Source organism: Triticum dicoccoides, chromosome 5B (genome assembly GCF_002162155.2).
Source record: "Triticum dicoccoides isolate Atlit2015 ecotype Zavitan chromosome 5B, WEW_v2.0, whole genome shotgun sequence".
Lineage (NCBI taxonomy): Eukaryota > Viridiplantae > Streptophyta > Magnoliopsida > Poales > Poaceae > Triticum > Triticum dicoccoides.
Genome location: NC_041389.1, coordinates 678,495,639 through 678,510,328, shown reverse-complemented (window position 1 = coordinate 678,510,328; position 14,690 = coordinate 678,495,639). Strand labels below are relative to the sequence as shown.

The window sequence follows — 14,690 nt, the reverse complement described above, 5'->3', positions numbered from 1 at the left end:
GGCCGAATCAATAGTGAAGATTAAAACATACATCTTCAAGATAGAGGCATGATGGGCAAGTTAAAATTTAACCAGATCATTAACTGTTGTACAAATAGATAGCCCGAATCAAGATTATACATATGAGCCATAAACCTAAAGTATAGGTACAACATTCATGTACTAACTAACCTAATCTAACCAGAGAATACCCCGCTCGTTGCTGCAGTGATCGATGCATATTATATTCTGTATCTGATTATTGTGTAGTCGAAAAATATTTTGAATATAAGAGGCATGATATAATGGAAAAAAAATCCCCATGCATGTTGAGTGGACCTTTGATGAGATGGCATACGTGGTTAGGTGAGATGTGTGCATGTGATCAACTAATAATGAAAAACTTTTTCTCATGCATGTGGTGTGTCTTTAATAAGATGGCATGTGTGCATGTTAAGACATTAGAGACAGTGAGGATGCATTATTTGGGTATATAGGATCATGTGGAAATTTATTGGGATAAGGGTGTACTGAAGCAGACCCCATGTATGTGACGACACCATTTATGAAAAATGATGTGCAGTGTGCATGGATGGTACGCCGCCGGCTTACCACATGGACCCGGGCTCCGGCGCAGGAAAGAATAGCTGGATCGTCAACCTAGAGGTACATCTATACAGAACTATTTCTTCAGTTCATGTGATACATTTTACCAAATCCATGGAACATACTGCACGAATGCAGGGAGGCGGATGGTGCGAGAGCGTGACGGCGTGCATGTACCGCAAGGGGAGCCGCCTCGGGTCTTCGAATCTCATGGAGAGGCAGCTGGAGTTCCATGGCATCCTGAGCTCCAGCCCCGCCGAGAACCCTGGTCCGTACATACATATGGCTCATAAATACGTACGTATGCGGGTATGCGTCGACGTTGGATTTACTAACGCTTGAATGTGTGTGTACACGTTAGATTTCTACAGCTGGAACCGGGTGATGATCCGCTACTGCGACGGCGCGTCCTTCGCCGGCGAAGGCTACGACGCGGGCTCGAGGGTCTACTTCCGGGGCCAGCGCATATTTAACGCCGCCATCCAGCACCTCCTCTCCATTGGGATGAACTCGGCGGACCAGGTGCTGCTGGCGGGCGGCTCCGCCGGGGGCCTGTCGGCGATACTGCACTGCGACCAGTTCGGCGCCTTCTTCGCCGGCCGGAGCACCACCGTCAAGTGCCTCGCCGACGCAGGGCTCTTCCTCGACGCGTACGTTACACACACATGCATCCAAGCATAGCTCATCCATCCACTGTGCATCGATCTATATATCATTGTTCTGAATGCATGCATGCACGCAGCGTCGACGTCGCCGGTGGCCATACCTTGAAATCCTACTTCGGAGGCGTCGTGGCCACGCATGGGGCGGCGCAGACCCTGCCGAGGAGTTGCACCGGCCATCTCGACGCCACCTCGGTGCGTAACGTGAATACACTATATGCAGAGCTCATTTCATCTGTTCCATGCTACTACCTCCGTCCCATAATTTAAGAACGCAAAAACGTTCTTATATTTTAGGACAGAGGGAGTAGTTGTTGACTTCTAGTATGTGATTAACCCATCAAGCAGAACTCAACTGACCCCTACCATATCTCATGTATACATGCATGCAGTGCTTCTTCCCGCAGAACATAATCGGCAGCATAAAAACCCCGATCTTCCTGCTGAATGCAGCCTACGATACATGGCAGGTAGGAAGCTGTGGTATATTTGACCTGATATCATCTCAGCATAGTTTCTCTTTTGTCTGTGTTGACAATAAAGAGTAATTGTAATTCAGATCCATGAAAGCCTGGCCCCAGACGTAGCCGACCACGGCGGCGCCTGGCGAGCCTGCAAGTCCAATCGTCTAGCCTGCAACGCATCCCAGATGAAAGTCTTGCAAGGTATACATACATCTATCTATAGATTAATTTAATTAGCAGCACACTAAATTATGATATTTGTATTATTGCATATATATGATGATCAAGCAATGATCTGAGATTGGGGTGTCGCGTGTATCAATCTATACCTATGGGTGCAGCTTTCAGGGAACAGATGGTGGGAATTGTGCAAGGCGCCTTCTCCCGCTCCAAGGGCAATGGGTTCTTCATAAACTCGTGCTTCACGCACGGCCAGTCCAAGGTCCCGGCTACTTGGAATGCATATGGCTCTCCTACGATTCACAATAAGGTATCTACTGGCTACCAAATGGATTTTGAAGTGGGTGATATACTTCATCATCATTGGTTCATTTGTGTCTTGTTCTTACGTGCACAGAGTATCGCGAAATCTGTGAGCGACTGGTACTTTGGCCGCGCTGAAGTGAGGGCCATCGATTGCCCCTACCCCTGCGACCACACATGCCACAATGACATATGAGAACAGCTGATTTCATTGCTCTTAGCGTCTCTTGGAGTACTATTTTGTTGCGTGTACTTTTTCTGTCAACACGTTGCGGAGGAAACAAATATGCATATCAAGGTAGCAGGTGAACTAATCACTGTACCAGCAGATGAGCTCAAGCACATCCTGCAAAAAATTACTATCAAGATTGAGTAATTACATCCAATGAGCTGGCTCTAGTTACATTATACAGAGGACCCGAATATCCAGCGACCGTCCGATTTTTAAGCATGTCAAATCAAATGTTTTTCATGGCCAATTATGTTTGTCCAGGATGGCAAATTTAGTTGGCAAGCATATGACAAATCCGACTCTCTTCATTTTCTTATCAGGAAATTGCCATGCTTGCAAATATAAATGGTGGGTACTAGGCGTTTGTCGACAGGCCAAACTTTGGCCCGGTCGGACCCTGTGCGTCCAATTTGGCATCTTCCAGCCGTCGGATCCGTTCAGCGCTAGCAACCCCAACCCTCTCTCCGTCTCTAACCTCACACCCCTATTCAGCCCCCCCCCCCTATCACATGGACAAACGCAGGGGAAAAAAGGTGGAGTCACCACGCCCGGCATGCCCTACTCCATCAGGTGCTCCTTCGCGAGGCCCAGCGGCCGCGTTCATCGTCGATGGTGGCCCTGGTAGCACCAGCGTGTAGCGCCCTCTCTCGTTTGCCACCGTCGATTACAACACGGCTTCGTTCCTGTCCAACCCAAAAAGTGATACAACACCGAGATGTTGGAACCACCAGTCGCATTCGCTAGAACCGGCGAATACAAATGTTGCAACCAGCAAGACGACTTGTTGAAAACGGCAGTCACATTTGCTGGAACCGGTGACCACGTATGTTGGGATTAGAAAAACAGAAGTTGGAACCATCATTCCCAAAAGCTACTATCGGCAGGGAAAAAAATGCTAGAACCGGCGAATAAAAAAAGTTGCTGTCGAAAGGGAATTGCTGCGATCGGCAAAATGAAAAGCTAGAACCATCGACGTGGGAAGCTACTACCGGTAAAAAAATGTTGGAACCGGTGAATCGAAAGTTGGCGCCCGTAGATGAAATTGTTGTGACCGGCGAAAAAAAGCTGGAACCGACAAATCAAAAAGCTACAACTGGCTAAATCAAAACATAGTCCGAACAGGAGCGACGGTCTTCAAAAAATGGTGTTGCATCCGTAGCTGTGTGCGAGCACCATTGCCTCGAGCTCGCAGGGGAGGGCGCGTGGGCAGCCATGAGGTGTGTGACGATGGTAGCAAGGCAAATGCTTGGAGAGGGCCGGGGGGAGTGAGCGACAACGCCAAGGGAAGAGGAATCCATGGCGTCGTGGAGCGGCAACGGCCAGCGCGAGAATAGATGGATAGAGGAAGGAGACGCGTGCGATGTGTGGCTAAGAATTGACGCGGTTGAGAAGATGAGGCTGGCAAGCATCACGAGTGCGGTGGGCGGGTCCAACAAAAAACACGTGCATGTGAGCGGGAGCATCTGATTTCCATCCACGCGCACGACCAGCCCAACCCTCAGCCGGTCGGCCGTTGTATATCATTCATAATATAAATTGCCATGAAAATTCTTAGATTTGACATACCTAAAATTCTGATGTCAGATTTTTAACAGTGTCGTATACAAAACGCCACCACATCTTCTGTAGTTTTGTCCTCCTACGCGCTAGACCATCGTAAAATGTAAAGAGAACATATTACATGTGAGGATTCTGGACATCAACAAAGTGTAGGTACAAAAAATATCTCACACCAAGTTCAAGATACGACTTGGGCTGCACCAAGTTTCTTGGCACCCTTTTGCACATCCTCTTTTAGGTCAACTCCTACGCACGACCCCAAACAGACGGTGTTCAGTGGGCGGACGGGGGCAGATGGTCGGGCGACGCATCTCCACCCAATGCACAGGAGTGGGCGGACGGGAAGGGGGCTGGACCAGCATGCGCCGCAGCCCCGCCCCGAGCAGCACGCCGTGGGCTACAGCCACGCTTGCCCATGGATCTCATCAGCTCGCCTGCCCGCTCGCGCTGCTACTCGGCCGCCGCCCCGAGCTCCCCAGCCGCAGTGTCGTCCCACCTCGCCTCATCGTAGGCCCGCCTCTCCGTCGCCGCAAGCTCTCCAGCCGCAACGGCGCCCACACCCAGAGTGTCCCCTAGCTCCGCGCTCGTCATGCCTGTAGCGCCCAGCAACGCACTCACCGTGCCTAGAGCACCACCCAGCCCCGCACTCGCCCGCGCTCTTGTAAAGGAGGCGGCGGGATGATGACGTGAGTACGGCGGCGGGGGCGCAGCGAGCAGGGAAAACGACGGGGAACGGTGGGACGCGCATAGGGATAGCGGCAGAGCTCTCGGCCATTGATTTGTGGGCCATATAGCAGACAGGAGCGGATGTACCGAACGAAAGGCAACCAGCGAGAGCGCCCGTTTGTGTCCAGATTGACCTATTTGTGGCCCAAATTTGCTCCAGGTTTGGGTCAAGCCGGACAAACAATGGACACTAGCGAGCAACTTGTCTGTTTGGGTATGCCCGTTGCGCCAAATTTCACCCCAAACGGAGGTGGCCAGACAATATTGGGTCATGCGTAGGAGTTGGCCTTAGATCTTCCTCTCAAGAACTTTCCTTTTCTTGGTTCTTCATCACTTGTGATGTGGAAGATGGCATGTGTTGGCATGTTGTTCTGTGAGACTGGCGGCGGTGTGAGGCCAGTGTGGTGGTGGACCATTAACTTGGTTTGGTATTAAGTAATCATAAACATACTTCTAAATCTAAACCTTAGTAGTTGATGTAATCCCGCCCTGTGTATAATATATCATGGCTAAGCAATGTAACTGCAATCATTGGCGACAAGGAACGGGGTTGAGACATATGGCTATCCTACAGGGTTTTGTAACATAGAATATTAATAACATAGTCCAATACGCACACCCTATTCATACTACATGCATAGTAAAATAAGGGTGACCTGATCCAACATTCCACTTTTCCTGGTAATTTTTAGAGAAAAGGCTAGAGCCCGACTTTATAAATAAAGCCACATGGCAGCGTCACAGGAAACCGAACAGTAGCGAAACCAGCTAACAAGACAACACACAGAGTGCACGGAGCTAATAGTTTGAGAGAAACCAAAGAAGGAAGGATACAGGCAACTGCCATACACGGCGCGCAGGCCGGAAAGGAGAGAGACCTAAACTCCGCAAAAAGCACCACCAGGATTAGACGACGGGATCCAGCCCGGAGATGAGAGATGCCGAAGCCCGAATTTTGACGATGAGCAGGTCCAGGGCATCCCGATCAACCTCCTTAGTCAATGATTTCCACTGCTGCAATAATATACATGATTTGAAAAGAACGTCAGCAGGCTTAGATGGGAACATATGCTCAATAGTAAATTTGTTCCTGATGGTTCAAAGAGCCCAACATAAGGCTCCTAGGCCGACCCAAAACACCCTCTTGGTGACCCCAACCAAAGCTTTGGCTAGGGTTCGAATATGGGTAAAAGAGGAGGGGTTCCAGGAAACCTGAAGCCAAGATCTGATACAACACCAAACCAACTTGGCCAGCACGCAATTGAAAAAGATGTGATCAGAGTTCTCCAAGGCCCCACAAAGATGACAAAACTCCGAACCATGCCCATTGCGCTTTTTGATTTGGTCAGCAGCCGGAAGTCGACCACGAAAGGCTTGCCAAAGGAAAATTTTAATCTTAGGAGGGACTTTGGACTTCCAAACGCAAGAGAATCTGGACGAAGGAGTACCACCGATAAGTCTAGAATAAAGCGACTTAACCGAAAATCTACCTGAGGCCGAATGAGGCCAAACCACAGAATCGGCCGACTCCGAGAGCACGGGAAAGAGGGCAGAGAGACTTTGCCAATCTTCCAACTCTTCAGGAGACAGGGCCCGACGAAAAGCCAAATCCCAGTTATTAGCTGCCACCTCCGCGATGGAGATATTCGGATTAGGACAATAAGAAAACAGAACCATAAAGCTCGCAGCAAGGGGGGCATCCCCAGACCACCAGTCCAACCAAAAGCGAACAACCATCCCATTACCAACATTAAATTTAACATGTTCCAGAAAGATCGGTCTGACTTTGACCAGTGATTTCCAAAATTGAGACCCGCGCCTGGCGGTGGCAAACAGTGGGTTGGACTGTGGGAAGTATTTAGCCTTGAGAATCGAAAACCACAGCGAATCAGCCCCACTAGTCAAAATTTTCCACCACCACTTGATAAGCAAGCAAATGTTCATTACTCGAGTATTAATAATGCCTAACCCCCCAAGGTTTTTAGGCTTACACATATGTTGCCACTTGACCAGGCTATATTTCCGTTTGTTATCCACGGAATTCCAGTAGAAAGCTCCCCTATGTTTGTCGAAACCAGCACGCACGCCATCCGTAAGAAGATAAAAGCCCATAAGAAACATGGGGAGAGAGGATAAGCAGGAGTTAATTAGAGCAACTTTGCCAGCATTGGTATTGTATCTGCCCCTCCAAGGAAGCACCTTGTTCCCCACTTTAGCTACCGCCGGAGCGAAATCTTTAGCATGGAGCACGCTAGGAGAAATAGGGAGTCCTAGATACTTGAAGGGAAAGGAACCCAAAGAACAGTTAAGAAGCCCGGCAACCCGCAACGCTTCGGCCCCATCCACACCCATCACTAGGACCTCACTTTTAGCAAAATTAATCTTAAGACCCGAAACAGCTTCGAAACACAGCAGGATGAATTTCAGGTTAGCAATGCAGGCGTCATCCAACTCCACCAAGATAATAGTATCATCCGCATATTGCAAGTGGGAAACACCCTCCGGGAGTAAATGGGAGACCACAGGAGCAATGTGCCCACAGCGGGCCGCCCTGGAGAGCATGCACGAGAAGGCATCGGCCACAAAATTAAAAAGAACAGGGGAAGCAGGATCCCCTTGGCGCAGGCCCCTACCATTTGCGAAGAAGTTGCTAACGAAACCATTAACCGAAACGGCAGTATGGCCACCCGAGACCAGCTGCATGATACGATGAACATAAGCACCATCGAAACCTTTAGCAAGAAGGACCTGCTTGAGGAAGGGCCAGCTAACCGAGTCATAAGCTTTCTCAAAATCTAACTTAAGGATAATCGCTTTAGCTCTACGAGCGTGAAGATCGTGAACAATCTCGTGAAGGGATAGGATACCATCGAGGATGAAACGCCCTATGATGAAAGCAGATTGATAAGGACTAATAACTCTATGAGCAACCGGCGACAAATGATTCGCAAAGCCTTTAGCCGGGAATTTGGCAAAGTTGTTAATCAAAGCAATAGGCCGAAATTGGGAAATAACATCAGCACCCTTAACCTTGGGGATCAGGGATATCACTGCGTAGTTCAGGCGGGAGATATCGACAGTGCCAAGACAAAAACCCTGGATAACATTACAAACCAGCTGTTTCAACTGGGGCCAAAATTTCCGAAAAAAAGGAATGGAGAAGCCGTCTGGCCCAGAAGGAGCATTGGGATTGGCAGTGTTAACAACATCCCAAATTTCCTGATCAGAAAGAGGAATCATCAAGGAGGCATTCTCCTCGGGTGAGATTTTAAGACCTAAGTTCCAAAGGGAAGGAGAGATAGAGAAGCCCAATTGAGGTTTAGCCCCCAACAGCGAAGAGAAAAAATCCACCACATGAGCCATAATAGCAGACTGCTCCGAAGATCGCACACCATTAATCAACAGGCTATTGATACTACAACGCCTACGCCTACGGTTCGCGATCGCAAAGAAATACGCTGTAGGGGAGTCACCTTTTAGAGTCCAGTTTAGAGTACCCCGCTGACGCCAATAAATCTCAGCCTGGTGGTGCAACTACATTAAAGCGGCCTCAAGATTGTAACGAACCGCCCAACCATCGTCAGAAAGCCCAGTAGAGTCGGCCGCGCGATCCAGCGACAAAATCTGGTCCTCGAGGAAAGATTTGGTATGACGATCCTCCGCCGCACGATTACGAGACCAACCTCTGAGGAATTTACGCAGGGTATAGGAGCACGAGTGCCAATCATCCAGAGGCCCAAAAGAGCGAGCATTGGAGGAGAGAGAAATGGAAATCTTCGCTGCAACCATGTCAACAAAGCCATCCACAGACAACCATGAGGCATGGAATTGAAATCTAGCCGGAGGCCTAAGGTTAATGGAACCGTTGTCAATAATTAAGGGGGTATGATCAGAACCGATAATGCATTTGGCATTAAGAGAAGCCCTAGGGAACAAGGAATCCCACCTGGGACAAAGGAAGACTCTATCAAGCACTGATCTAATAGGATTAGCCTGATGATTGGACCAAGTATAGCGGGCTCCCCCCCCCCCCCGGGGAAGCTCACGAATAGCATTGGCACTAATGAAGTCGTTAAATGCATTAGCTAGAGGCCAGGAGAAGATATCATTACTCTTGTCATTAGGGCACCGCAGAAGATTAAAATCTCCCCCGATAACCATCGGTAAGTTACAAGAATCGATCTTCATCGAAAGCTCATTAAGGAATAAAGCCGATAGAAAATGGTCCGCAGGCCCATAAACAACAATAAACTCACAGAGAATATTCATAGCTTTATGAGATAGAACAACACTATCCCAAAAGATCCCATGATCAAAAGCAACAAAATCAAAAATATCTTTATTGGAGCCAATCAAGATCCCACCGAAGTGACCCGAAGCAGGTAAAAATTGCCAATTAAATATGTCCATGCCCACAATAGCAGAGAAATCATTAGGGGAGAAGGAATCCTTGAAGGTTTCAACCAGCCCCACAAAGTCAATAGAATTAGAACGAACCAACTCTTTAAGTTGGTCACGGCGCCCCCTAGCACCGAACCCCCTAATATTCCAGAATAACGCCCTCATTTATAAGAAACACTCTTGATTCGGAGGCTCGACCTACAAGGGGCCATGCAGGATTTAGCACGCTTATTAGTGCCCCTCTTAGATAAGATGGATTGGGGCTGGCCACTACCAGCACACGTGTCCACACCCGGACCACAACTAGCATCCCCTACTGTCGTGGTTCTAAGTCTGACAGTAGAATGGGGGGTAAGTATGGAAAGGAAAGGTCCTAGCTATGGAGTAGTTGTACACACGGGTGTTTAGCGAGTTCAGGCCCTTCTCGGAGGAAGTAACAGCCCTACGTCTCGGAGCCCAGAGGCGGTCGGCTGATCTCTGTGTATATGAGTTACAGGGGTGCGAACCCTTCTACCAGTGGAGGGGGGTGGCTTATATAGAGGACGCCAGGACCCCAGCCAGCCCACGTAGAGGAGGGTTAAAGTACATTAAGGCCGGGCGTTACTGGTAATGCCCTACATAAAGTGTCATCATGACCGTTAAGACTACTTAATTACAGACCGTTTGGATACAGCATAGATCCTGAACTTCTGATGGTCGAGTGCGTCTTCATGGTCGAGTGTCTCCTAGCCGGTCGAGTGGAGTCTCCCTTCGTCGAGTGGAGCTTCTCTTGGTCGACTGGAAGGTAGCTTCGTATGATGATGTCCTTGGGTATGGTATCCTAGATAGGTCCATGACCCTACCCTAGGTACATAACCTCATCATTAGCCCCCGAATGGATCGAGGTTCGAGTGAGGAAGGAGTTGACGATTTTCTTCGACTTATTTACTGTACTTTGATTATGTCGTATCTTGGATCGGCGATTCTTCTTTCGGCGTTGGCGTCGACTTTTACTTCAGTCGCCTTGATCCATTCTTATCTTTTGTCGAGTAAACTTTTAAACTCTGGTGAACTTCCGAGCGACGGATCGCGGGAAGGATATCGTCTGACAGATTGATCTGCTGTTAGCGGATTTTGCGAGATCTGAAATTTGGGAAGCGCGCGAAGCGGGGCGATCCGCGGCAATCGGCCTCAATTTCCGCGCCGCCTTTTTCGCCACGTATCGTACGTGTGCGACTGTTTCGGGATGTGACAGATCTGCTCGGACCCACTCGTCAGCCACTCGGAAGCGCCCTTATATAAAGCGCCGGGGAAGAGTTTTTGAACAGTGCCTCCCCATTCTCCTCTCTTCCCTCTCTGCCTCCGCCCACGGCGCCTGCTCCTACCTCCGCCTTATCCACCTCTCGAGTGCTTCGCCGGCGATAATGGTGAAGGAGAAGATGGCGGCTCTAGAGCGCGCGAAGAAGGCGACGGCTACGGGGCAAGCGAAGAGGAGACTGTCTAGTCGGGGTGGATCTTCGTCGAGGTCCTGCCTGCCGAAGGGTTGGGTCCAAGGGGATTGGATCCGCTCGACCATCACTGAGAAGGACCTTGACGACCTGGCCAATGAGGGACTGATCCCCCACGGGTCAGCGAGGCTCCCGGGGTCCGAGTGTCAACCGCAGCCGCAGGAGGGTGAGTGCGTTCTCTTAGCCACTCACGTAGATCGTGGTTTTTCTCTGCTGCGGAGTGTGTTCTTCCGTGGGTTTCTGAATTTCTTTGGGGCGCAACTCCACCATTTCAATCCCAATTCCATCGCCTATCTTGCTGCCTTTGTGTCCATGTGCGAGAACTTCCTGCGTTGTCGACCGCACTGGGTCTCTTCAAGCACATATTCACCTGTCGGTCGCAGACAGTAAAAAAGGCGAGTCCGGGTGATGAGAGGACCAAGGTTATTCAGATGTGCGGGGGTCTTGGGATTCAGTTGAGGAATAAGAGCACTTTCCCAGCCATGACCCTTCCTGAGTCGGTCAGAGGGTGGCAGTCGACTTGGTTCTACTGCCAAGACGAGTCGACGCCGGGGCAGTCGACTGGTCTCCCTCCGTTCTCCATGGACTGAGTGGACAAACCGTCTTCTCTGAAGGTGCTTCCTGAGGAGAAAGCCGAGGTAAAAATGTTGGTGGAGCGCATGGTCCAACTCATTCGGGACGAAGTGACGGGCATGGATCTTCTGGAAGTCTTCCTTAGGCGGCGCATCCAACCACTCCAGTACCGAGGCCACCCGATGTGGCTGTACTGCGCTACCGAAGACACCACTCGGGTCCATCCAGAGGCAGTCGACGACGCCACGCTGGAGAGGTGGGTGACTGCCATCACAGGGAACAAGGACAACCCTCGAGGAGCGAGGAGGATCCCGCCACTCGACTGTACCTAAATGCCGAACAAGGTATGGCCGCTTATCTCCGAGTGTAATTTTGTTTTATCCATTCTGCTTTGCTGTGAATTGATCGAGTGATCTTCATTTTGCTTTGTTGCTTGTCAGGCCACCACAGAGTTATACTCGATGCCCAATGGCGCGCAGACGCCGACTGAGGAGGAGGAAGGCAGCGGGGGCGAAAGCCCGGAGGAGTGGGATTCGGATGCTGATGACGACGACGAGGGTGATGAATCTGGTGAGGAGGAAGAAGAGGTGGAGGAGGAGCAAGTTGCACCTCCCCGCTCGGAAAGACGCTCGAAGCTTGCTCATGATCCTGCGACTAAGCGGGGTAAGGGGGTCGCAACGGCTTCCCAGTCGACCAAGCGCCCTCGGACTACTTCTCCGGCGCCGACTGAGAAGGCTCCGAAGCAATCTCGAGTGGCGCCGTCGAAGCCTGCAAAGGTCTTGCCGAAGATGAAGATGGTGATCCCCACTATCTCAGGGTAATGGTAGTCTTGAGTTTTCCCCGTTTCGTAAATTTCCTCTTGGTCGACTCATGGGTCAATCGACTAATTTCCGGAACTGCAGCGCTGCTACTTCTGATACTTCGACCAAGGCTGAAGACCACGAGATGGAGGATGCTGCTACCTCACAACCTGGTATGATTCTTGTGATGCCGTTTTCAGTCGACTGACTTATTGTCTCTAATTTTGATTCTTTCTGCAGCTTCATCTAACATTGTTATTGACCTTCCTGACGAGGACACGAAGATCCACCAAGGCAAAGGAGGAGCAAGAAAACGCATGCTTTCAAGGCGACTCGAGATGTGCCAGCACCCGAGACGTTGGTCGTGGAGGGAGACAATGTCACTCGACCCACCTTAACCTTCACGGTGCCATTGACGAGTGCTCGCCCTTCGTCGTCGAGTGCTGCTCAACCCTCGCTTTTCTCCACCTACCCCGTTCCAGAAGACCAAGCCAGTGCTGCTAGAGAAGCGATACGCCAAGCGGGGGTCATGATGGAGCAAGTGAAGGCGATACGAGAAGCTAGCCAGGCAGCCTATGACGCCAGTTCAGCTCTTTAGAGTAATGTTCAGGTCAGTCAGTCACTGCCTGTTCTGTTAGGATATGATATCTGTAAACTCTTCTTTCTGCAATTCTTAGAGTTTGTCCTGCACCCACTGGGTGTGTCGATTGAAATTCCGGGTTAGTGGGGGCACGCTGAGTGCACCCACTGGGTGTAGTCCCCAAGGCTATGGTGGACTGCTGGCAGTCGACCATAGTCTTTATGCTTTGAGTTTTTCTTTGCTCGACAAGGTCGAATAGATTCATAGACCGGTGGGGGCACGCTGAGTGCACCCACTGGGTGTAGTCCCCGAGACTGTGGTCGACTGCTGGCAGTCGACTATAGTCTAGAGAACATTGCCTCTTTTTTTTTGTTGGTCGACTGGTCGACTCTTGATGAAACTAGTGGGGGCACGCTAAGTGCACCCACTGGGTGTAGTCCCCGAGACTATGGTCGAATGTTTGTATTCGGCCGTAGTCTTAGAAACGCTATGATTTTTCCTTACTCACTCGGAAGTGAATTGTCTTTGACGTCTGTTGATTGGTTCTTCGTAGAAATCCTGTGACCTTGCGGCTCGTTATACTGAGTTGGAGAACAAACACATTCAGCTCGAGCTCGATTTGAAACTGGCCCAAGAGAACTTGACGAAGGTGAAGAAGGAAGCTAAAGGTATGCTTGGTGAGGCCTTTGACGACTGCCTTTGCCTCTCACTTGTTTCCGAATCTAATCTCACTGTAACTTTGTAGGCAAAGTGAGGGACGCCCTGAAGAAACAAGAGCTTGACTTGGCTGAGATGCAAAAAACTGCTTTAGAGAAGACCAGGCTAGCGGATGAGAAGCTGGCTTCAGTGACTAAGCTTGAAGAAGAAAACACCAATCTGAAAGCTGCTCTTGATGCTACCAACCAGGAGGTCACTCGACTGAAAAGCGAGAAGACCACCCTGAATGACAAGGCCAGTGAGTTGAAGAAAAAGAAGAATGATCTAGAGGCTTATCCGGGTGGACTCGCCAAGAAGTTGTTCCTCATGCTTGAAGGTAATCCTTTGTATCAAACAAATATTTTACTTGTGACCTCCGACTGTTTGTCTTGACTCGGTGGTTGTGCTTGCAGAATTTTGTCAGAACTTTGAAGAGGAGACTGGTCGGCTGGAAGTAAACCTGGACCCCATCAACTCTCCTGTGAAAGATGAAGTCGCCATGAACGTGCTCCGACTTGAATCTCGTGTTGCTGCTGTCATCGATTATCTCGCAAGGCTGAAGGTCGCAACTTCCCGCATCGACACAACACTCTGGCCGAGAGAGACACTCCAGAACGACCTCGAGTCTCTGATGACTCGACTGAACGAGGTCCCAAGTCGAGTGCAGGAGTAGAAAAAGTCTTCAGCCAGGTGCGGCGTGGATGTGGCTCTGTCTCTGGTCCGCGTTCATTGCAAGGATACATGAGAGGACAAGTTGGTGGCTCTTAGGGTGGCCAACACCAAGAAGCACGATTTCAGATCTTTCATGGAGACTTTCATTGCCGCTGCCACTCGGATTGCAGATGGAATTGATCTGGACGAGTTTGTGGCACCTTCCAGCCCTCCACAGGAGGCGTAAAATACTTCAGAGCTTGATACTTTAAATTTGCCTCGGTATGCCGAGTGAGTTTTTGTAACCGACAAACCTTAACATGCCTAGCGCCTGAGCACTTTCCGTTCCGTTAGGTATTATTCGAACTTGGGTTTCGTTTGGGGTGTTTTTTGCAGTAGATTAGTTCTCCTATAAACTTAGGTGAGCACTGAGCTGCAGCTAAGTTCCCGAGTGGGAGGTTCGCTCTCCACTCGGTAGGATTTTACTCAACTTAGGCGAGTACTTGGACTGCAGCTAAGCCCCCGAGTGGGAGGTTTGCTCTCCACTCGGTAGGATTTTTAGAAACTTAGGCGAGCACTGGGCTGCAGCTAAGCCCCCGAGTGGGAGGTTCGCTCTCCACTCGGTAGGATTTTATTCAACTTAGGCGAGTACTTGGACTGCAGCTAAGCCTCCAAGTGGGAGGTTTGCTCTCCACTCGGTAGGATTTTTAGAAACTTAGGCGAGCACTGGGCTGCAGCTAAGCCCCCGAGTGGGAGGTTTGCTCTCCACTCGGTAGGATTTTTAGAAACT

General features: G+C 50.0%; 1 protein-coding gene across 1 annotated transcript in view; it reads left to right on the top strand.

Moving 5' to 3' along the window:
* LOC119312573 (pectin acetylesterase 3-like) overlaps positions 1–2,711 on the top strand; it is a 5,033-nt gene extending 2,322 nt beyond the window's left edge. Inside the window, exons 3-10 of the mRNA XM_037588302.1 lie at positions 563–645; positions 724–853; positions 947–1,235; positions 1,328–1,442; positions 1,640–1,717; positions 1,807–1,912; positions 2,053–2,201; positions 2,289–2,711. Of these exons, the coding sequence (XP_037444199.1) occupies positions 563–645; positions 724–853; positions 947–1,235; positions 1,328–1,442; positions 1,640–1,717; positions 1,807–1,912; positions 2,053–2,201; positions 2,289–2,390 (1,052 nt within the window). The 3' untranslated portion in view covers positions 2,391–2,711. The remainder of the gene's footprint in view (positions 1–562; positions 646–723; positions 854–946; positions 1,236–1,327; positions 1,443–1,639; positions 1,718–1,806; positions 1,913–2,052; positions 2,202–2,288) is intronic.
* Positions 2,712–14,690: the final 11,979 nt, after the last annotated feature.